The 25,460-nt window shown below is 42.9% G+C and overlaps 1 protein-coding gene across 2 annotated transcripts in view; it reads right to left on the bottom strand.

Moving 5' to 3' along the window:
* Positions 1-23,620, bottom strand: part of LOC131936840 (uncharacterized) — a 28,594-nt gene extending 4,974 nt beyond the window's left edge. For both annotated transcript variants that reach the window (XM_059293936.1, XM_059293937.1), the window contains exons 1-11: positions 23,469-23,620; positions 7,859-7,946; positions 7,045-7,202; positions 6,666-6,838; positions 6,333-6,469; positions 6,060-6,149; positions 5,340-5,485; positions 1,696-1,909; positions 1,026-1,134; positions 744-874; positions 183-374 (exon numbers count right to left, since the gene is read on the bottom strand). In XM_059293936.1, coding sequence (XP_059149919.1) covers positions 183-374; positions 744-874; positions 1,026-1,134; positions 1,696-1,909; positions 5,340-5,485; positions 6,060-6,149; positions 6,333-6,469; positions 6,666-6,838; positions 7,045-7,202; positions 7,859-7,946; positions 23,469-23,598 — 1,568 coding nt within the window. In that variant the 5' untranslated portion in view covers positions 23,599-23,620. The remainder of the gene's footprint in view (positions 1-182; positions 375-743; positions 875-1,025; positions 1,135-1,695; positions 1,910-5,339; positions 5,486-6,059; positions 6,150-6,332; positions 6,470-6,665; positions 6,839-7,044; positions 7,203-7,858; positions 7,947-23,468) is intronic.
* Positions 23,621-25,460: the final 1,840 nt, after the last annotated feature.

The following is a 25,460-nucleotide window of genomic DNA, read 5'->3' as shown; positions in this document are numbered from 1 at the left end:
ATATAAAATTGCAGTTTAATTTTTATAATTGTTTAAAATGGGAACTATCTAACTGTCAAAAAATGAATGTTACAGTTTTTCAAGAAAATTATATTGTTTTAAAATTGAGCAGTTTAGAATTTTTTTTTATCAATTTTAAAAAAGTTATTTAATTAGAGAAAAAATCCTTGAATGTATGGTACCTGTATCCCCCCCTGCTCTCCTGATAATTCTCCTCATCCTGTCCATCTTCTGCCTCCACCTTGCTAAGGTTCAGGGAATTCTGGATGTCCCTGAAAGAGCGAGGCTGGTCAGTGGTGGAGAGGTACCTGCCGCAGATGACCCGTGCGTCTGGTGTAGAGTTGGTTTGGTTTGATGCAGCTGCCATCAGTGCACTGACACAATAGTAATAATTTTAATTACATTATCCAGATTTATTATTACTGAAAATTAAATATTATGTCACCCGAAGCAGAAAAGAAAGTACAATTACGGGGTAATACATTTGAATATAATGACTATAAATATAACTAAATAGAGGTATTTTGAAACTGAATAGAATTAGATATTTTAGTTTTTAGTTGGAAATTCTTTGTTGAATGCTAAAATGCATGAGCTATGAAGCTACTACATGATATAAGTCTCATCACCCCTCTCCTATTATAAATGTAAAGGCAAAGTTTTTTTTATTCAACAACAAACTTATCAATATAAACAAAATTAAGTAATCATCAGTGCTTTCCCTTTAATCCAAACATTCTTACTTCTTTGCTATAGGGGGCATAAGTCTGTCTATTCTCTCCCCTCTTTTGGCTTTCACTCGTAACTTCGTTTTTTCTCTAAGGTTAATAAGAAAAAAAACACTTCCAGGACCGTGCAGGTCTATAAGTGGACCCTGATAGAAAAAAAAAAGAAATTCTTAATAAAAAAAATTGTTAATAAAAAAAATTCTCACATTTATTTTAGATCCCAGGACTGTAATCCAAAAATAAAGTGTTTTAAAGTTATGGAAGAAATGCTAAGAAGATATGAAACAAAAAATGTACTTTGTGGTTAAGGAACTCTTTCTCTGCTGTAGACACTGTGTGCTCATCTTTTCCTTTGTCATTCTGTGCCACTGGTTTGTTTTTACTCTCAATTAGCTTGATTAGGTAGCTGGGACAAAGATTATCTCAGTTAATTAGATTATCTTGATTAGGTTGCTGGGACAAAGATTATCTCAGTTAATTAGATTATCTTGATCAGGTAGCTGGGACAAAGATTATCTCAGTTAATTAGATTATCTTGATTAGGTAGCTGGGACAAAGATTATCTCAGTTAATTAGATTATCAGGTAGCTGGGACAAAGATTATCTCAGTTAATTAGATTATCAGGTAGCTGGGACAAAGATTATCTCAGTTAATTAGATTATCAGGTAGCTGGGACAAAGATTATCGCAGTTAAATAGTTTATCAGTTAACTGGGACAAAAAAAATCTCAGTTAATTATTTCCTCAGGTAGTGGAACAAAGCTAATTCCAGTTAATTACATTATTTATGTTTGTAAATTTTTACCAGTTTCTGAAAAACGTCTTAGTGCAAGAAATACATATCATTTATACCAAAGTTAATAAACCTACTGTCAGATATGAAGAAGCCATAATCAGTATAAAACCAACTTACTGTATGAAGGGGATGTCTAGGGTGTTGTTTAACATTGGTATAAAACCAACTTACTGTATGAAGGGGATGTCTAGGGTGTTGTTTAACATTGAAAGTCTTGAGGCCAGCTTGACTCCGGTCTCGTCTCGCATTAAGTCGATGGTGCGCGGGTGCCTCCTGGTGAACAAGCGCTCGTAATGTTTGTGTTCCAGAACCAGGACTTCTGTGGACTCTTTACAGATGGCGGTCTGCATGTAGGTGTGTAGGTCCATGGTGAGCTCTACATCACCTGCAGCATGTGAGTAGTGAGGACATTAGGGGCAATGTAATGATCAATTGGCTCAACATCACCTGCGGCATGTGAGTAGTGAGGACATTAGGGACAATGTAATGATCAATTGGCTCAACATCACCTGCGGCATGTGAGTAGTGAGGACATTAGGGACAGTGTAATGATCAATTGGCTCAACATCACCTGCGGCATGTGAGTAGTGAGGACATTAGGGACAATGTAATGATCAATTGGCTCAACATCACCTGTGGCATGTGAGTAGTGAGGACATTAGGGACAATGTAATGATCAACATCACCTGCGGCATGTGAGTAGTGAGGACATTAGGGACAATGTAATGATCAATTGGCTCAACATCACCTCGGCATGTGAGTAGTGAGGACATTAGGGACAATGTAATGATCAACATCACCTGCGGCATGTGAGTAGTGAGGACATTAGGGACAATGTAATGATCAATTGGCTCAACATCACCTGTGGCATGTGAGTAGTGAGGACGTTAGGGACAATGTAATGATCAACATCACCTGCGGCATGTGAGTAGTGAGGACATTAGGGACAATGTAATGATCAATTGGCTCAACATCACCTGTGGCATGTGAGTAGTGAGGACATTAGGGACAATGTAATGATCAATTGGCTCAACATCACCTGCGGCATGTGAGTAGTGAGGACATTAGGGACAATGTAATGATCAACATCACCTGCGGCATGTGAGTAGTGAGGACATTAGGGACAGTGTAATGATCAATTGGCTCAACATCACCTGCGGCATGTGAGTAGTGAGGACATTAGGGACAGTGTAATGATCAATTGGCTCAACATCACCTGCGGCATGTGAGTAGTGAGGACATTAGGGACAATGTAATGATCAACATCACCTGCGGCATGTGAGTAGTGAGGACATTAGGGACAGTGTAATGATCAATTGGCTCAACATCACCTCGGCATGTGAGTAGTGAGGACATTAGGGACAATGTAATGATCAACATCACCTGCGGCATGTGAGTAGTGAGGACATTAGGGACAATGTAATGATCAATTGGCTCAACATCACCTGCGGCATGTGAGTAGTGAGGACATTAGGGACAATGTAATGATCAACATCACCTGTGGCATGTGAGTAGTGAGGACATTAGGGACAATGTAATGATCAATTGGCTCAACATCACCTGCGGCATGTGAGTAGTGAGGACATTAGGGACAATGTAATGATCAATTGGCTCAACATCACCTGCGGCATGTGAGTAGTGAGGACATTAGGGACAATGTAATGATCAACATCACCTGTGGCATGTGAGTAGTGAGGACATTAGGGACAATGTAATGATCAATTGGCTCAACATCACCTGCGGCATGTGAGTAGTGAGGACATTAGGGACAATGTAATGATCAACATCACCTGCGGCATGTGAGTAGTGAGGACATTAGGGACAATGTAATGATCAACATCACCTGTGGCATGTGAGTAGTGAGGACATTAGGGACAATGTAATGATCAATTGGCTCAACATCACCTGCGGCATGTGAGTAGTGAGGACATTAGGGACAATGTAATGATCAACATCACCTGTGGCATGTGAGTAGTGAGGACATTAGGGACAATGTAATGATCAATTGGCTCAACATCACCTGCGGCATGTGAGTAGTGAGGACATTAGGGACAATGTAATGATCAATTGGCTCAACATCACCTGCGGCATGTGAGTAGTGAGGACATTAGGGACAATGTAATGATCAATTGGCTCAACATCACCTGCGGCATGTGAGTAGTGAGGACATTAGGGACAATGTAATGATCAATTGGCTCAACATCACCTGCGGCATGTGAGTAGTGAGGACATTAGGGACAATGTAATGATCAATTGGCTCAACATCACCTGCGGCATGTGAGTAGTGAGGACATTAGGGACAATGTAATGATCAACATCACCTGCGGCATGTGAGTAGTGAGGACATTAGGGACAATGTAATGATCAACATCACCTGCGGCATGTGAGTAGTGAGGACATTAGGGACAATGTAATGATCAATTGGCTCAACATCACCTGCGGCATGTGAGTAGTGAGGACATTAGGGACAATGTAATGATCAATTGGCTCAACATCACCTGCGGCATGTGAGTAGTGAGGACATTAGGGACAATGTAATGATCAATTGGCTCAACCTCACCTGCGGCATGTGAGTAGTGAGGACATTAGGGACAATGTAATGATCAATTGGCTCAACATCACCTGCGGCATGTGAGTAGTGAGGACATTAGGGACAATGTAATGATCAATTGGCTCAACATCACCTGCGGCATGTGAGTAGTGAGGACATTAGGGACAATGTAATGATCAATTGGCTCAACATCACCTGCGGCATGTGAGTAGTGAGGACATTAGGGACAATGTAATGATCAATTGGCTCAACCTCACCTGCGGCATGTGAGTAGTGAGGACATTAGGGACAATGTAATGATCAATTGGCTCAACATCACCTGCGGCATGTGAGTAGTGAGGACATTAGGGACAATGTAATGATCAATTGGCTCAACATCACCTGCGGCATGTGAGTAGTGAGGACATTAGGGACAATGTAATGATCAATTGGCTCAACATCACCTGCGGCATGTGAGTAGTGAGGACATTATGGACAATGTAATGATCAATTGGGCTGATGAGTCCATGTGTTTCTGTGGCCAATGTGTTGCTAGTACACGGAATGACTGCTTGTTCTATCATGTTAGAGAATATGTGAGTCATGAAGAGTCATATTTGGCTGAGCTGAATGCTATGTAGTACTTATATCCTTCAAGCCATAGTTTGATGATTTTGTATTGTAGGTTGTTTTCTGAGCTTGTCATTTGTCTATACCTATAGTGTAGTGTAGTGTAGACTACATCATCAACTTACCCACAATACATCACCAACTTACCCACACTCTCGTTGACACCCAAATGACACCTACATCACCAACTTACCCACACTACATCACTAACTTACCCACCCTACATCACCGACTTACCCACACTACATCACCAACTTACCCACACTACATCACCAACTTACCCACACTACATCACCAACTTACCCACACCACATCACCAACTTACCCACACTACATCACCAACTTACCCACACCACATCATCAACTTACCCACACTACATCATCAACTTACCCACACTACATCATCAACTTACCCACACCACATCATCAACTTACCCACACTACATCATCAACTTACCCACACTACATCATCAACTTACCCACACCACATCATCAACTTACCCACACCACATCATCAACTTACCCACACTACATTATCAACTTACCCACACTACATCATCAACTTACCCACACCACATCATCAACTTACCCACACCACATCATCAACTTACCCACACCACATCATCAACTTACCCACACTACATCACCAACTTACCCACACTCTCGTTGACACCCAAATGACACAGCCTCATACATTTGCCTGTGTCTCTCCTCTTGATGCCGTTGTTGCTGTTGTGGTGAGGCTGTTGGTGGTTGCTGTGTTCTGTGCGTTTGCTTGTGTGTTTCACTTTTCTAATTAATCTAAATATAATAGAGTAGATATGCAAATGCAAGCAATGTTTTAATTATACAACTTTCTATAAAACAACCAATTTAATACAGTTATATTCTCACACTACTTGAAAAAGAACTTATTTTAATACAAGTAATAAATATTGTTCACATTCTTAGTGTTAATGGTATAGCCTTTTGATTAAATATTTGAATGTGACAGACTTAAAAGATAAAAAAAACTTAAGAGCAGGGTAGTACTGAGTTGTACCAATCAAATTCAGAAATATTTCTGAAATTTTTAACTAGAATATCTACTTATAAATGAATTTGAAGTACATACTGACTTATCTACTTATAAATAAATGTGAAGTACATACTTATCTACTGATAAATGAATGTGAAGTACATACTTATCTACTTATAAATGAATGTGAAGTACATACTTATCTACTTATAAATGAATGTGAAGTATATACTTATCTACTTATAAATGAATGTGAAGTACATACTTTTTTTAATGAAGTGAAGTACATACTTATCTACTTATAAATGAATGTGAAGTACATACTTATCTACTTATAAATAAATGTGAAGTACATACTTATCTACTTCATTTTCTTTGGCAGCCTTGAAAATCTGTGCATACTGCTGGGGATGATGGGATGGATCTACCTGTATTTCTACTTGACCACTGCCAGAAAAAAAACGTTATAAATTTTAAATAACGTTGATCATTAACTTTAAAAATTATTTAATACTATTTAGTGTCATTGATACATCATGTAGCTTAATTTATTTTTCATTTAAAATGTTTTAAAAAAAAAATTAAAGCTTTATATTTTTAAAATTTAACAAGGGACGTAACTGAACAAACCTGAGTATAAAATACATATTTGTGGTTCTGTCCCCTTGCCGCACTAAGGCACTTTCATAAGGATATCCATCTTTGTAAAGCGCCATTGCCAGTTGCTTCCTATATCTCGGTGACCAGTTTGAGAACAACGGATTGTTCTGGCAATATAACAGTTTAGCACATTTCACATTTGGTATGGAACTATATAATTACAAATTAGTAATATATTTGTCTAATTTACATCATGTAATACACTATGGCAAAATGACAAACTTTTTTCTTTAGCTGTCTGCACATCTTTAAACTTTATTTTTTAAAAATTAAAATCCAAACAACTTCTCTCAAGACACCCACCTTTATAAAAGTGGTTTTCTCTAGAAACTCTTTAGCCAGGACCTCCTTCATGGACCGGTTGTACAACGCCCTGTCCACCACTAGCAGGTCCGTCCGTTCATCAGCAACAATGGACGCCGTCCTGATGCTGTCCCCTGACGTCAGAGCTACGTCACCAAACGGTGTCCCGCTTTCTGATTTTACAGAAATGTAAATACTAAATACAGATGTAAATACAGATGTAAATACAGATGTAAATATAGATCTATTTACTCTATTGAAAAAAAAATCTCAAATTATTACAGAAATAGCTTTTCTTCTTGAATGTAGGAAGTATTATTTTTATGGAACCGAGTATGTTAAAAAAAAAAACGATAAAAAATAAGTAAGAAAAACTCACCAAGGGACGTAACACAGTACCCTAACTTTGCTCTGTCCAGGGCGCCATCTTTGGTGAACTGGATGATGTTGTCAAAGTTCCCGTCATCCTCTTCCCCCTCGAGCTGGTCTTTGTTTAGGATGTAGATGGTCACCTTCCCGTGTAGCACAATGTAGAAGCTGGAATGTATGGTCTAGGTCAGAACCGTGGGGTCACGGGTGTGTTGTAGGTCAAATGTCACCAACTTAGAGAGCGCCCTATGTCAAATGTCACCAGCACAGAGGGCGCCCTATGTCAAATGTCACCAACACAAATTGCGCCCTATATCAAATGTCACCAACTTAGAGGGCGCCCTATAATAATAACTAGACTTATTGCCAGCCTGACGGCATCGCTCTTCAAACCACTGGCTACCTGGCATATCTATGAAACCAGTGGCTACCTGGCATATCTATGTGGCTACCTGGAATATCTATGTAGCTATCTGGCATATCTATGTGGCTATCTGGCATATCTATGTGGCTACCTGGCATATCTATGTGGCTACCTGGCATATCTATGTGGCTACCTGGCATATCTATGAAATCAATGGCTACCTGGCATATCTATGAAACCACTGGCTACCTGTCCTACCTTTACAAAGGTTTGATCAGCGGCTACCCTAACATGTAGCCCACACCCAGCTACCACAAACAGACATACATTTAGCCACACCAGCCCACAGATTCCAATTAAAAAAACAAACAGCTGATGTAAACTAAAATGTGATTTATACCAGTCTTGTAAACTAAAATGTGATTTATACCAGTCTTGAAAACTAAAATGTGATTTATACCAGTCTCCAATGTCTCCTTGCTTGATGATGACGTCATCACGATATTTGGTGACGTAATCACAGTTCCTGATTATATCTGCCAAAATATCTGTGAATAGAGACAGATATGGTTCACAAAATATCTGCGGACAGATGCATATTTTTGGCTCATAAAATATTTGCGAGTAGAGGAAATAAAGATCTCTGTATTCAAGAAATATCCGTGAACAGAAACAAAAGAAAGACCTATATGTGAACAGAGGAAGAAAGAGATATGTAATTCATACAAGCAACCATCGATATAATTCAGACAAGGTACAAGGACTTCAATGACGTGTGGTCAGATTTAGCCACCATAACGCTGCCATGAGAGAAATACAAAACTTCACCTCCACTACCAACTTTTGTCAAAAATGTGTAGGTCGATGTAAGTATAAAGCCTGTGCACGACATTTTTAGACCAAAGGGTAAAAGGTCACAGTTAGTCCAGACACACTCGTAGACACAAATTCAGACCAAGAATTAGTTTCTGTACAGTCGACCCTCTTGTATGCAAGTATGTTTTCCTTCTTTCAACAAGCCTAGAATTTGCATAAACAAACTATGTATTGAATTAGACATCCATCAATCATAAAACGAGCTTCAAATTTACATTTACAAGTCATTGTCCGCTTTACAGCTGATTTTTTTTAAAAAGTCTATTGTATTGGGCTGCTATGATAAAAAACAAAATCTGTGTAAATTTATCGATATTGTTTGGGCTGCTATGATAAAAAAAAATCTGGGTAAATTTATCGAGTGCCAAAAAAAGCGGGAGATATTCTAATGAAGATCTGAACCAATAAAGATAATCTCGGCCTCTTGAGCTTTATCTCGCGGGATTTAACAGCTCATAAATTCAGCAGACAAGTTGAACAAACAATCTCTTCATGGGAGGTGGCAGATAAACTATACAGTAAACAATTTAAGGGGGGGGGGGGGGGTCAGAGGAACTGTACAGTGACCGTTTGAAGAGGGAGTGGGGGGCCAGAGGAACTGTACAGTACACATTAAATTGGGGGGGGGGGGGGGGTCAGAGAAATCATACTGAACATGTGGTTTGGGGTCGGAAGAAATTAAGGATAGCAAGTTCTTTTTTTTTTGGGGGGGGGGGGGGGATTTTATTGTCACCAAATCTTTGAAAGCGAGCCTAGATGACTTTAGCCTTACTGACAACATTAGCCTAGGTGATGATATAAGCCTAGTTGACAACTTTAGCCTGAGTGATTTACACGACCAATGTCAAATGTTCACGTTACCACATCAAGGCCACCCACTGGACGGGTCATCCACTAGATTAGTCCCCCACTGAATGGGGGGGGGGGGGGGGCTGGGGTTTAAATCCTCAAAATAATTGTGACGTCATTTATAGATGACCCCTAATATAATTGCACACGTCTCGTCAAGAACGTTGGGGTTTGCACCCCCCCCCCATTCACCCCCCTCTAGCCACGCCCCTGTTGACGTTACCCCCCCCCCCCCCTCCACGAAACAGACACGTTTATTTACAGACGTGTGAACTCTTAGCAAGCAACCAAGTGAAAGCCGAGTGATATTAAGAAAAAAGTAATTTGGCGAATTGAGCGAGCTACTTCCTGTACAGTTTTAAAAACTAGGATTAGCACGATTACACGTTCGACCAATAAACTGATAACCTAATCCCAACCTCTATAAAACAATTTCACTGATTTGAAAGAACTATAATTTTAAACTATACTTTCTAAAATGTAATTAGTATTACTTCCCGTGTTAAACAGTTAAGACCTACTTTTAACATTAATAACAAGGCTTAACTTTTAAAATACAACAAGATCTTTAGACGCTATGGCCATATTTTAAAATTAGCCTACTGTTATACAGGGCCTCTTTACCACCTGCTTATTGTAATTTTGCATAAGAAAGAAACAAGATAGGTGACCGAGCCTGCCGAGGTCAGAAAGAGGTGAACTCTACTTCTACTGCCACATTGACCCTCAGCTCCGACAGGGTATATTTACGTGACTTTGTGACGATGTGGGACGGAGGGTAGGAGAGGGAGGTAAAATCGTCAAAAAATATTGACGTCATTTATGGATGACCTATTAGCAGTCTGCTCATTTTAGATATCTGCTGGTAGGTGCAGGCTGGTGGGGCGCCAGGTGAAGGCAGGTGGGGCGCCAGGTGAAGGCTGGTGGGGCGCCAGGTGCGGGCTGGTGGGGCTCCAGGTGCGGGCTGGTGGGGCTCCAGGTGCGGGCTGGTGGGGCGCCAGGTGAAGGCAGGTGGGGCGCCAGGTGAAGGCTGGTGGGGCGCCAGGTGCGGGCTGGTGGGGCTCCAGGTGCGGGCTGGTGGGGCTCCAGGTGCGGGCTGGTGGGGCGCCAGGTGAAGGCAGGTGGGGCGCCAGGTGAAGGCTGGTGGGGCGCCAGGTGAAGGCAGGTGGGGCGCCAGGTGAAGGCAGGTGGGGCGCCAGGTGAAGGCAGGTGGGGCGCCAGGTGAAGGCTGGTGGGGCGCCAGGTGAAGGCAGGTGGGGCGCCAGGTGAAGGCTGGTGGGGCGCCAGGTGAAGGCTGGTGGGGCGCCAGGTGAAGGCAGGTGGGGCGCCAGGTGAAGGCAGGTGGGGCGCCAGGTGAAGGGTGGTGGGGCTCCAGGTGCGGGCTGGTGGGGCTCCAGGTGCGGGCTGGTGGGGCGCCAGGTGAAGGCAGGTGGGGCGCCAGGTGAAGGCAGGTGGGGCGCCAGGTGAAGGCAGGTGGGGCGCCAGGTGAAGGCTGGTGGGGCTCCAGGTGCGGGCTGGTGGGGCGCCAGGTGAAGGCAGGTGGGGCGCCAGGTGAAGGCAGGTGGGGCGCCAGGTGAAGGCTGGTGGGGCTCCAGGTGCGGGCTGGTGGGGCGCCAGGTGAAGGCAGGTGGGGCGCCAGGTGAAGGCAGGTGGGGCGCCAGGTGAAGGCTGGTGGGGCGCCAGGTGCGGGCTGGTGGGGCTCCAGGTGCGGGCTGGTGGGGCTCCAGGTGCGGGCTGGTGGGGCGCCAGGTGAAGGCAGGTGGGGCGCCAGGTGAAGGCTGGTGGGGCGCCAGGTGCGGGCTGGTGGGGCTCCAGGTGCGGGCTGGTGGGGCTCCAGGTGCGGGCTGGTGGGGCGCCAGGTGAAGGCAGGTGGGGCGCCAGGTGAAGGCTGGTGGGGCGCCAGGTGAAGGCTGGTGGGGCGCCAGGTGAAGGCAGGTGGGGCGCCAGGTGAAGGCAGGTGGGGCGCCAGGTGAAGGCTGGTGGGGCTCCAGGTGCGGGCTGGTGGGGCGCCAGGTGCGGGCTGGTGGGGCGCCAGGTGCGGGCTGGTGGGGCGCCAGGTGAAGGCTGGTGGGGCGCCAGGTGAAGGCTGGTGGGGCGCCAGGTGAAGGCAGGTGGGGCGCCAGGTGAAGGCTGGTGGGGCGCCAGGTGAAGGCAGGTGGGGCGCCAGGTGAAGGCTGGTGGGGCGCCAGGTGAAGGCAGGTGGGGCGCCAGGTGAAGGCAGGTGGGGCGCCAGGTGCGGGCTGGTGGGGCTCCAGGTGCGGGCTGGTGGGGCGCCAGGTGCGGGCTGGTGGGGCGCCAGGTGAAGGCAGGTGGGGCGCCAGGTGCGGGCTGGTGGGGCTCCAGGTGCGGGCTGGTGGGGCGCCAGGTGCGGGCTGGTGGGGCGCCAGGTGAAGGCAGGTGGGGCGCCAGGTGAAGGCTGGTGGGGCGCCAGGTGAAGGCAGGTGGGGCGCCAGGTGAAGGCAGGTGGGGCGCCAGGTGAAGGCTGGTGGGGCTCCAGGTGCGGGCTGGTGGGGCTCCAGGTGCGGGCTGGTGGGGCGCCAGGTGCGGGCTGGTGGGGCGCCAGGTGAAGGCTGGTGGGGCGCCAGGTGAAGGCAGGTGGGGCGCCAGGTGAAGGCTGGTGGGGCGCCAGGTGAAGGCAGGTGGGGCGCCAGGTGAAGGCAGGTGGGGCGCCAGGTGCGGGCTGGTGGGGCTCCAGGTGCGGGCTGGTGGGGCGCCAGGTGCGGGCTGGTGGGGCGCCAGGTGAAGGCTGGTGGGGCGCCAGGTGAAGGCAGGTGGGGCTCCAGGTGCGGGCTGGTGGGGCGCCAGGTGAAGGCTGGTGGGGCGCCAGGAAGCAGAGCGTTGCCTCACAGAATTTATATCACGCCGGGAAATTTAAAGAAATCCCCGCGAGTTTTATTCTGGTCCCGGCATAGTTCACGCTAAACTCAAGGTTTTACATGTCGTTTCGGTATTCGTCCTCTGCTCCACCCCCACCTCCTCCCCTCCGCGTTTTATTAATCTTTTTAAAAAACTTCAGGCACAGCAGCTTGACTAACCACAGTCCAAATCTGGTTTCTTTATTTGTTTATCAAAAAAACAAGCCAACATTTTTAAAATCCGCATTCTTAAAAAGACTAGTAACTTAATATGACGGTCTTTTTTTTTTTTTGTAGCGTAAAAGCGCGTTAACCGCTTTACCGACAGGAAACGTGGGAAGAAACGAGAAAACTGTGCAAACAAAAAGAAACCAGTAAGTACAGTCTGATCTATGCATGCACATTTTAGACAAGGCAAACACATGCACGACAATGGAGGTTATGTTGACCGTCTTCAATGACTAGTGACGTATGACAACAGATAGGTATCTGACTGGGGGTTGTGTGGTACAGATAGGTATCTAACTGGGGGTTGTGTGGTACAGATAGGTATCTGACTGGGGGTTGTGTGGTACAGATAGGTATCTGACTGGGGGTTGTGTGGTACAGAGAGGTATCTGACTGGGGGGGGGGTTGTGTGGTACAGATAGGTATCTGACTGGGGGTTGTGTGGTACAGATAGGTATCTGACTGGGGGGGGGGGTTGTGTGGTACAGATAGGTATCTGACTGGGGGTTGTGTGGTACAGATAGGTATCTGACTGGGGGTTGTGTGGTACAGAGAGGTATCTGACTGGGGGGGGGGTTGTGTGGTACAGATAGGTATCTGACTGGGAGTTGTGTGGTACAGATAGGTATCTGACTGGGGGTTGTGTGGTACAGATAGGTATCTGACTGGGAGTTGTGTGGTACAGATAGGTATCTGACTGGGGGTTGTGTGGTACAGATAGGTATCTGACTGGGGGGGTTGTGGTACAGATAGGTATCTGACTGGGGGTTGTGTGGCACAGATAGGTATCTGACTGGGGTTGTGTGGTCTTATGAACATAGGCAATAGGAATATTCTGGGGTCACGAAATGGTGGCACTGCTTTAAGTCACCACACTTAGCTAGAGTCACTGCACTAGTCATTTTTGTAGAGTCACTTCATTTGGCTACAGTCAATGAACTTTACCTTAGTTAGACTTTAGTCACTCTCTTTTAAAACCCAGGTTTGCATGATGTGCTCGAGAATATTAAAAAAAAAAAAACTGTAGGCAAAATGATTGGAAAATTGAATTTTTTAAAACCGTTTATCAATGCTGTGTATCGAATTTAGTGCCGTGTAATTTAGCCGCCTAAAAGAGAATGACTTGCGTGGCACGGTGATCGGCTACGACACGGCATCAACTTTTAATCTGGTACAAACAAGGAACGATAAACGTGACACTAATCGTCATCAAACCTCCCACAAACGAGAGTAGCTTCCCCTTGACGTGTTGCGAATAGTTTAAAAATCACGCCGGTAAATATTTAACGACCTAGGGCGCGTTTAGCTGTGGGCGAGTGCGGTTTGTGGCGTAAATGCCGGGAATTCGAATTTAAATTATTTCTATGATGTAATCGCTGCATGCTGTTAACGTATTGATTGTAATAAATGCAGCATCCTGAAATTAAAACAAATTTTTAACGAAAGTTTGAAGTGATTGACTTGCTGAAGCTGCAACTACAAAGAGTTATCTGGCCTGATCTTTTAGACAAGGGGCTGGACGACGTGTGCACTTTGAGAATCCCTGATAGGGGGGACGGGACGGAAGGAACCCGACAATTACCCCAGAGCCAGTACCGGTGAAATGGCCGCTATTTGTTGCCGCGTCTCCATGGAAACAGAAATATCAGGTGACATCTGATGCCAGATCTGCTGCTTTTAAATAGGCCGAACATGCCAGGCTCATTAAAATATTTACCGGCGGCAAATAATGAATTTTTTAGGTGGTGATTTTCTCTGCAGGGTGGTTGCAGAGTTGCAGAGTTTAAACACGGAATATTTGGCCGGTTTTCTCTGCTGGATGCTTATGGTTTTCAAAAGATTTAGTGAGTAGGTGAGACACAGAAGGGAATGTATCGTCGAAATATGTGTTTGTTTGATTTCCGACTTACCACGAGGGCTACTTCATGTCCTACCATACTGGGCTAATTCCGGTCCTACTCAGTGTCCTCTTTGCTACCGCTTAGACCCCCCCCCCTGCTCTTTACCTGGTTATAAAACGTGAAATTAAACTATGGAGTTACAGCTATGGACGTCCCATTAAATGGAGTCACAGCAATGGACGTCCCATTAAACTGTAGAGTCACAGCTAGACGTGACATTAAACTATGGAGTCACAGCTATGGACGTGACATTAAACTATGGAGTCACAGCTATGGACGTGACATTAAACAGTTAAGACGTCCCATTAAACTATGGAGTCACAGCTATGGACGTGACATTAAACTGTGGAGTCACAGCTATGGACGTGACATTAAACAGTTAAGACGTCCCATTAAACTATGGAGTCACAGCTATGGACGTGACATTAAACTGTGGAGTCACAGCTATGGACGTGACATTAAACAGTTAAGACGTCCCATTAAACTATGGAGTCACAGCTATGGACGTGACATTAAACTGTGGAGTCACAGCTATGGACGTGACATTAAACAGTTAAGACGTCCCATTAAACTATGGAGTCACAGCTATGGACGTGACATTAAACTGTCGAGTCACAGCTATGGACGTGACATTAAACAGTTAAGACGTCCCATTAAACTATGGAGTCACAGCTATGGACGTCCCATTAAACAAGTTACAAGCACATTAGCGTGAATGGCCAAAGGTGGGACAAGACTGGCCACTTGTCTTGAAGAAGAGTACTCGATAACATACAGGCCAGCAAAGGCCCAGGTAAACGGCCCGCTCAACCTGACACTAGTACCCTCATCATCTAAGTTCGCATACCGTTTCAAACACTAAAAAACACTTTTGCGATACACCAAGCAGTCTGGAGCGTACATTAAAAACTGAACTCAAATATTTGAAACATTTGAATGGCATTTATCGGGACCCGTTTGCAGTCTTGTATCTGAAGTGAATAGTTATTTAAAGGCTTAATATTCTATTGATAGACATTTATTTTTCGAAGGCTCTGAAATCCTGTCAGTTCTGCTAGTCGTTCTTGACCTCTTTTGTTCAAGAAACTAAATATAGAAACTAAATGAGAAAATAAAAAGGAAAACAAAATGTTAAGTTGTCGAGTGAGTATTTAGATCTAGTGACATAATTACAACTTGAAAATATAACTTTGAAAGTTGAAAGGGAGCAACGACTTTTCTTTAGGATCAGGTTTGTTTGGTAAATATGTTGTTTAAATAATCTGTAATAATTTTGTAATCGGATTGAATAAGTTTGAGTAAACATGTTATAATTTTGTTATCGGATCAAATAAGTTTGAGTAAATATGTTATAATTTTGTTATCGGATCAAATAAGTTTGAGTAAATATGTTATAATTTTGTTATCGGATCAAATAGGTTTGAGTAAATATGTTCCTGGTAACGCAATTGTTCTCAAAATGCAAGCAAACTGTGAATCGATAAAAAAAATCATAACTGCCCAATGTCTGCCTGCCTGCTTTTGTTTAACTAACACGACCACTGCGCATGTCATCGAACTACGCATGTCATGGAACTGCGCATGTCATATCTGACAGGATGAGTGCTTTAAGTTTATCCCAGCTCAGAGCTTTAATGGCGCCATAATGGACTTGTGGTGTAACGATAGCCATCAAAGTTCGGCAACTCCTCCAAAACAATTTTTATTTAGTTCGCGCTAGGGTAAACAAAAGCTGTTGTGGAGCCGTTCACTTGTAAAAAGTGCAATTTGATCAAGTGGTTTTTTTTTTTATCCACCTTGCTTGAACAGACTACATGAACTAGAGAACTTCAACAGGTCGTTGACCTTGCGTGCCTCGCCTCGTTAAGTTCAAGCTTGATTATATCTGGCTAGACAAAACAACGTCACAAGACTGAGCATGACGTGATAGTTTGGAAAATGACGTGGCGCGACAATGCTGCACCCGGAGTTGGTCATTGGAGGTCAATTTTCCCCATATATATATATATATATATATATATATATATATATATATATATATATATATATATATATATATATATATATATATATATATATATATATATATATATATATATATACATATATATATATATATATATATATATATATATATATATATACATATATATATATATATATATATATATATATATATATATATATATATATATATATATATATATACCGATTGAATTTAAAAGAGCGACAGTTGTTTTAACATACTGAACAGATGTAACACACTACAATGGCTGACTACACACACTGCTACAATGACTGACTACACACACTGCTACAATGACTGACTACACACACTGCTAGCTACAATGGCTGACTACACACACTGCACACTGCTACAATGGCTGACTACACACACTGCTACAATGACTGACTACACACATTGCTAGCTACAATGACTGACTACACACACTGCTAGCTACAATGGCTGACTACACACACTGCTACAATGACTGACTACACACACTGCTACAATGACTGACTACACACACTGCTAGCTACAATGGCTGACTACACACACTGCACACTGCTACAATGGCTGACTACACACACTGCTACAATGACTGACTACACACACTGCTACAATGACTGACTACACACACTGCTAGCTACAATGGCTGACTACACACACTGCACACTGCTACAATGGCTGACTACACACACTGCTACAATGACTGACTACACACATTGCTAGCTACAATGGCTGACTACACACACTGCTACAATGACTGACTACACACACTGCTAGCTACAATGGCAGACTACACACATTGCTACAATGGCTGACTACACACATTGCTACAATGACTGACTACACACACTGCTACAATGACTGACTACACACACTGCTAGCTACAATGGCTGACTACACACATTGCTACAATGGCTGACTACACACACTGCTACAATGACTGACTACACACACTGCTACAATGACTGACTACACACACTGATAGCTACAATGACTGACTCCTTATATCAGCTCAGCTGTTTTCACGAGGTCGCGGCGTTCAGACTTTTAAAGTCTATTTTTAGCTTCCAAATTTTATTTCCCCTCAAGATTTCTAAGCATTTCCGCCTGATTATCCAGAGTGCTATCACTTTGTCTGGCACCGTGTACAGAGATCGGACGGGAATCACGTGACAGTCCCCCACCATTGAGGCCCAGGTTACACCTCGCTATTCACCGGTTAAATCGGGACTAATATCAATCAGATCAGGCCGTGTTTAATTCTATTGGAAACTATCCCTTTTTTTTCTCGCCAGCGGGTAATTACACCGTCTGTTAACTGCAGGATACTAATCCCATACATATATTGGATTAGCCTTTCGTGGCGGCGGATTTAGTGAATACCAGCACCTACAGTGTTCTGCTTGATTTCGAGCAATTAGGCACATTCATACCGTACAGCAATCGGCTACGTTTTTGTTTAAGGCTAAATAGTGAAAAAACGAGAGTTATGTTTCCTTAACGCCCTTTGTTATTGTTATTATCGCCCTTTCTTAACCCTCTTGTTGAAACTATTGCTCAGCGGGGCAGCAGTAAGACGCACATTTGGTCACGTGGCGCAACGGTTTAGCTAATTATCGAACCAGAACCAATTTGTCGCGTGGTCAATAGCTTGTGGTTTACGCTTCATTTGGCGGCTTATCGAGACTTAATGACAGAAGGGATTTTCCAGGCGAATCGACGTGGGTTCGAATCCTAAATCTTCAATGCCTAACGTACATTTAATTTTTGTAAAAATCTTATACACATACGAAATTTAATAACCAATGTTATAAAAACTACTCATGCAAGAACGTAAAAATATTGTTTTGTTTGTCCTAAAAATATTTTTTAAAAATATTTTAAAAAATAATTCGAGCGAATTTCTTTAATTTTTATATTTCGAAAGTCAGCATGACATAGTTAAGAAATTTCTGTTTATATTCAGAAAAACATTTTTTTTTACCCCAATTTTGTTTGATTGCCAATTTGACTAAAATGTTAAAAACAACAAGGAAAATGTCAACTTTTTAAAGGCAGATAACTACCACACGACAAGATCTTTATAACAGACTACATAGCACGCGATTTAAAAAAATTGTAATTACTTCTTCGACAGTCCAATCCTTTTAATGCCATGAAGTTATACCGATTTTAGAACAATTAGATACCGTGGTTTAATTACGGTGGTTTAATTATCGTGGTTTAACTATCGTGGTTTAATTATCGTGGTTTAATTATCGTGGTTTAATTACAGGTTTAGCTGTTTTAAAACGAGGCTGCCGATTGATTAAAACATTTTGTGTGCAGGATAAATCAAGTTTTGGCAGGATAAATCAAGTTTTGGCAGGATAAATCAAGTTTTGGCAGGATAAATCAAGTTTTGGCAGGATAAATTAAGTTTTGGCAGGATACATCAAGTTTTGGCGGGATAAATCAAGTTTTGGCAGGATAAATCAAGTTTTGGCAGGATAAATCAAGTTTTGGCGGGATAAATCAAGTTTTGGCGGGATAAATCAAGTTTTGGCGGGATAAATCAAGTTTTGGCAGGATAAATCAAGTTTTGGCAGGATAAATCAAGTTTTGGCAGGATAAATCAAGTTTTGTCGGGATAAATCAAGTTTTGGCGGGATACATCAAGTTTTGGCAGGATACATCAAGTTTTGGCAGGATAAATCAAGTTTTGGCGGGATAAATCAAGTTTTGGCGGGATAAATCAAGTTTTGGCAGGATAAATCAAGTTTTGGCAGGATAAATCAAGTTTTGGCAGGATAAATCAAGTTTTGGCAGGATAAATTAAGTTTTGGCAGGATAAATCAAGTTTTGGCGGGATAAATCAAGTTTTGGCGGGATAAATCAAGTTTTGGCGGGATAAATCAAGTTTTGGCGGGATAAATCAAGTTTTGGCAGGATAAATCAAGTTTTGGCAGGATAAATCAAGTTTTGGCAGGATAAATCAAGTTTTGGCAGGATAAATCAAGTTTTGGCAGGATAAATCAAGTTTTGGTATGATAAATCAGGATATGGTAGTCTAAATCAAGTTTTGTGATTTTATAACGTTCCAATATACGCATCAATATTATAACAGACAAATGATGTCGACACGAACTCCTCCTACCCTACCCACCCCCACACATACATACACGCATACACTATCCAAACCTGTCCACAAAAAGTCACTTCTCGGACCCCCCCCCCACCCCCTTATAACACATTACGTCATAAAAGGATGACCCCCACCCCCCCCCCCCCCCCCCCCGCGTATTACGTAGATCCTGCAGCATTTGTTCCCATCCTGACTTTAAAAAACACAACCTATTGAAGGTAAAGTGCAGCATGATGCAATTTGATCCCCCCCCCCCTCTCCCGTCTTGCTTGACTACAAATGTAATTCAGTCGGCAACTGTTCCTCTAATCACTGCACTGATCAGTATCGATTATCGATGATCTGCGGCTTGTTGCTCCAGAGCTCGATGGCTAGCACTAGTGGTTGGGTGACATAAAAACCTCGACCTTATCTGGGTGGCATTCATCATCCGTCGTTATACGGGGCAACATTCATCATCTGTCGTTATACGGGGTATATTCATCATCTGTCGTTATATGGGGCGGCATTCATCATCCGTCGTTATACGGGGCAGCATTCATCATCCGACGTTATATGGGGTGGCACTCATTATCCGTCGTTATACGGGGCAGCATTCATTATCCGTCGTTAAATGGGGCGGCATTCATCATATGTCGTTATACGGGGTGGTATTTATCATCCGTCGTTATACGGGGCGGCACTCTTTATCCGTCGTTATACGGGGAAACATTCATCACATGTCGTTACACGGGGTGGTATTCATCATCCGTCGTTATACGGGCGTCATTTATCATCCGTCGTTATACGAGGTATATTCGTCATCCGTCGTTAAATGAGGCAGCATTCATCACATGTCGTTAAACGGGATGGCACTCATCATCCGTCGTTGTTTGGGGGCGGCATTTATCATCCGTCGTTAAATGAGGCAGCATTTATCACAGTCGTTAAACGGGAAGAATTACGTCATCATATAAAGATATTTCCATTGTGATTCCCTAAACTGTGATCCACCTCACGCCCTCCACACAAAGTCAGTGACTCGCTTTGGTTTCATGTGTTGGGGCCATCTGTGTGTGTGTGTGGGGGGGGGGGTCGTGGCTTAGTTTTTCTCACCTGTCTGACAGGTTATGTCATGTGACTCTGACACGCTGACACCCTAACTGACACCGATCAATCAGTTAATGAACTCTTAATGAGGTCGCGCCAACCTGATGAAACAAAAACATCGGCAATTAACGACGCAATTAGCTGTAATTAAAGGCAGCCATTCAGAGATATCCCGCCAAATTTATTGTAAGTCTGAACTAAACCAGGGGCAACATCCTGGCCTAATTTCTTTTCTCTCAAACATCCCGGGCTGATTTCTTTTCTCTCATTAGACTCTCATTATAAGACCAAACAGATGTAAATAAAGACAAGCTGGACTAGTTCCTGCTATATTTTCTTTACTCGGTATTCCAATTGTTATTCACATGGCCAATAGAAGATTTTTTTTCCCGGTGTTGGGTGACCTTCACCTTCTGTCTGTTATATAGGTCAACTTTTGTTGCACCAAAAATAGTCTGTCGTCTGTCATGCTTCTGTCGTCTGTCATGCTTCATCTGCTATGTCCGAAAGTAGGTCGTCACGCCCATCTTGAGATATGTTTTTGTTCAAACTGACGAATATAACATTAAAATATAGAATATGCTAAATATAGCAAATGTCAGAACATGGTGAGCATAAAACATAAAAGACAATCATCGTAAATCACCGTAAATCATCGTAAATCACCGTAAATCATCGTAAATCAACGTAAATCATCGTACCATACAAAGTTCAATACAGTTTCTCTAACAACGGTACAGGAAGCGATGAGGTGAGCGATAAGGTACTTCCCTGAAGTGGTGGCAGGGTGGAGTAGAGTGGAGCTGTTTCTCTGACCACGGTATAGCAAGCGGTGAGGTGGCAAGCCGCCTATATTCTATACACATCTAAGTCGGGTACCCAGCAGAGTTAGCCTGTGTCATGGATCTCAAAACAGACTCGAACCTTTGAACTAAGTCGGGTACCCAGCAGAGTTAGCCTGTGTCATGGATCTCAAAACAGACTCGAACCTTTGAACTAATCGTGTACTCTACCGCTGTACCACGCCGTCAGGCATGTTGAGTGTGGGGCCACTCACACTTCATATGTCATCCTCAAATGTCATCCTGTTCAAATTATCCAGGCATCGCCCCAGACAGATGATGTCAACTCTAGACCAGATGACATAAGGTTGATGTCAACTCTAGACCAGATGACATAAGTTTGATGTCAACTCTAGACCAGATGACATAAGGTTGATGTCAACTCTAGACCAGATGACATAAGGTTGATGTCAACTCTAGACCAGATGACATAAGTTTGATGTCAACTCTAGACCAGATGACATAAGTTTGATGTCAACTCTAGACCAGATGATATAAGGTTGATGTCAACTCTAGACCAGATGACATAAGGTTGATGTCAACTCTAGACCAGATGACATAAGGTTGATGACAGCCCAGATGACACATGCAGTCAATAACGGAAGTGATCGATATCTGATTTAGTTTGAACGATTGGGTTGATTGGGTGTGATGTGGCCGGTGATTGTGTTGATTGAGTGTGATATGGCCGGTGATACTAATCTAGCAATCAGAGGATGTTTTGTTGTGGTTGATCCCAGGATTGGTGTAGGATCTCTGGAATTTGTCTGTGGGAATAAAAGGTCACGTACACTTCAGGCCCGCGTATAGGTCTGTTTTACAGGTTTTACTTTTAGGTAATTTCTACACGTTTAAACATTAGGTCATTTGTTCACGTTTTAAACATTAGGTCAGTTCTACACGTTTAAACATTAGGTCATTTGTTCACGTTTTAAACATTAGGTCAGTTCTACACGTTAAAAACGGTTACCAGATAAATGAGCAGCGGAAAAATGCGCACAAAAATATGCGTAAACAGAAAATCGCGCACACAGAAAAATGCGCACAAAGAAAAAAGCGCCTACGGGAAAAAGCGCAAATAATAAAACATTATATATATATATAAATATATATATATATATATATATATATATATATATATATATATAGAGAGAGAGAGAGAGAGAGAGAGAGAGAGAGGGAGAGAGAGAGAGTGAGATAGAGAGAGAGCACTTAAAATAAGAAAACATCCCTTTTTCTTTCGCCGCAATAAAAAAATTATATCAAAGTTATCAAACAAGTAAAAGATTATTAGGTGGGTGGGGTTGTTGGGTGGGGATTGATAGGCCGTTAAAATAACCAGAAGGTTAACCATATCGTTCCTACAATACCCGACCTTCAGTGCGACTGTTTTGGGCTAATGATCTGCGGCAAACATTCATGACCTTTCGGTCAAGATAGACCGAAAAGATATTGGAAAAAAATATGTCTACGAGCTAAGATGTCAGTAGAATGGGTTCACAAGCAGTTGAATTTATAATTCTATGAGCTAAGGTGTCAGTAGAATGGGTTCATTAGCAGTTGAATTTATAATTCTATGAGCTAAGGTGTCAGTAGAATGGGTTCATTAGCAGTTGAATTTATAATTCTATGAGCTAAGGTGTCAGTAGAATGGGTTCACAAGCAGTTGAATTTATAATTCTATAAGCTAAGATGAATATAGTTTAATCCACACATAGCTCTACGGCTCTACGGGATAAAGTGAATGTCCACAAACCGATTGTTTACAAAAATGAAAAAAAAGTATTGGAATGTTTAACATAAAGGATTGTAACATATTTTGCTAGGCAAGCTAAGAGGAACGAAGAATGATTAGCTCTGAGAGCTGTGATGAACGTAGAATGTTTAGCTCTGTGAACCAAGATGAAGACAGAATGTTTAGCTCTGCAAATTAAGTTGAATGTAGAATGTTTAGTTCAACGAATTGAGAGGAATGTAGTATGTATAGCTGTATTATCTAAGATGAATATTTAGCTGCATGGTTAATATGAAAAATTAGCTGCATGAGCTAAGATGAATATTTAGCTGTATGGATAAGATGACTATTTAGCTGCATGAGCTAAGATTAATATTTAACTGTATGAGCTAAGATTAATATTTAGCTGTATGAGCTAAGATGAATATTTAGCTGAATGAGCTAAGATGAATATTTAGCTGCATGAGCTAAGATAAATATTAAGCTGCATGAGCTAAGATAAATATTAAGCTGCATGAGTTAAGATGAACATTTAGCTGCATGAGCTAAGATGAGCTTACCCGTCTTGAGCGACTTGAAGAGCTTAGCCTTGCTCCGCATCCAGGGCACCAGCTGATGGATCTCGTTGTCCAGCCGCTTCTCGGGAGGTTTGGCGATAACACGGAGGGCATTCTCGTATTCCTTGGACATGGTCTAGTCGCTCCTGCTCAGGGTCTGGCTAAACACAGGGGGGGGGGGGGGGCTAAAGTCTGGCTAAACACAGGGGGGGGGGCTAAAATCTGGTTAAACACAGGGGGGGGGCCAATGTCTGGCTAAACACAGGGGGGGGGGGCTAAAATCTGGTTAAACACAGGGGGGGGGGCAATGTCTGGCTAAACACAGGGGGGGGGCTAAAATCTGGTTAAACACAGGGGGGGGGGGCTAAAATCTGGTGAAACACAGGACGTAGAGTCTAATTAAACACAGGGCTTAGAAATGTGAGGGGCGTCTGGACTAGAATTTAGGCTTTCCAACAGTGTCAAGATTTTGCCTATCACAGGGTCAAGATTTTGCCTAACATAGGGCCTAGAATTTTGTCCACCACTAGGCCCAGGAAGTTCTCACTCCAAAAAAAAGATCCCAGAATGTATTTCATCCATGTATTTGATTTCTAAATGACAGCGTTGAGTCTAGTTGACAAGTGAACAATCAAGTAAATCAACAGAAGCTGTAAAGTAGATGACTAGATGCGCTCTTCAAGCGTGGAGGTGTACGGCTAAAGTGCCCATGGCTGCAGGACTAGGCAGGGAAAGTGAAACTTAAAGTTCGGGTTTTTCCGGTGAAGGCACATCTTGGGTGTCGGCTGACAGGAATGGTGTTCTGTGGTGTTGGTTGTGGTGTTGCTGACAGGACGTGTAGTGGTTGTGGTGTCTGCTGGCTGCTGAGGTGTTGGTTGGTCCTGTCTAATTACACCTGTGACAAAAAAATTCAGCTTAATTAATTAACAGTTAATTACAATGTAGCCAACAGTAGATGAAATATTGTTGGTATATATGTTGTGGGCATAAAACAAGTTGTGGGCACTAAACAAATTTTGGGCAAAGTACAAGTTGTAAAAACAGATCTAAATATGGGCACAAAACAAGTTGAATAAATAGAACAAGTTGTAGGCACAAAACAAGTTGTAGAAACAGAACAAGTAATTTTTCACCTTATCTCACCACATATCTTAGTTTTTCTTCCCCGACAGTTACGATACATATCATAAGGCCTAGATCGATGAAAGCACTTTTTTTTTGTTAAGTCACTTAATCGAATGGGCTTTATGTGATTGCAGAGACCGATCTATTGCACTTGACTTGAACAAATTCTGCCCCGTATATGTGACTTGCCCCATCCCCCCCCCCCCACTCCCCGCCCCACCCACTAAAAGACACCCTTGTAGGCCGTCCCTGAAAAAAAGTGGCCTGTCTTCATAAGTACTTGTACCAGCAGGCTGTTGTAACTGTATGCTGGGGTCGTCCATAAGTGACGTCACACTCGTAGGGGGGGAGGGGGGTCCGTAATTTTGTGACGGTGTGTGATGAGGGGGGGAGGGGGTTTCAGATGGTGCGACGTCACACTTTTGCATTATAAAAAAGCAATGTTAGAAAACAAATTTTAGACGTTATTTCGCGTTTTAGAAAACTGTTTTAATAAATTGTAATAGGAATTGATTAAAATACTCTATTTTGACATAGTTCAGACAAGATTTTAGAAAAATATCGATGTCTAAAAAAAATTCAACTGCAATTTTGAGGGGGGGGGGGGTTTGTAGGCTGAGGTGTGACGTCATTTTAGGGGGGGGTCTGGCTTTTTTGTCACGACGTGTGACGAGGGGAGGGGGGAGGTAAAAATCGTCAAAAAAGCGTGACGTCATTTATGGATGACCCCGCTGTTGTATCAACAGGCTGTATGCTGTTCAAACAGAACCTGTAGCACTAAGTGGCCAGCTACACACCCAATTCTCTAGCCTAAAACACGTAGGGCGGAGAGACATCGAGGCAGGGATGTCATTTGGTCGTGTCTTCTTG

This window comes from Physella acuta, unplaced genomic scaffold (genome assembly GCF_028476545.2).
Source record: "Physella acuta isolate Inbredline_101_S28 unplaced genomic scaffold, ASM2847654v3 ptg000189l, whole genome shotgun sequence".
Taxonomy (NCBI): domain Eukaryota; kingdom Metazoa; phylum Mollusca; class Gastropoda; family Physidae; genus Physella; species Physella acuta.
This window is presented reverse-complemented; position numbering and strand designations above follow the sequence as displayed.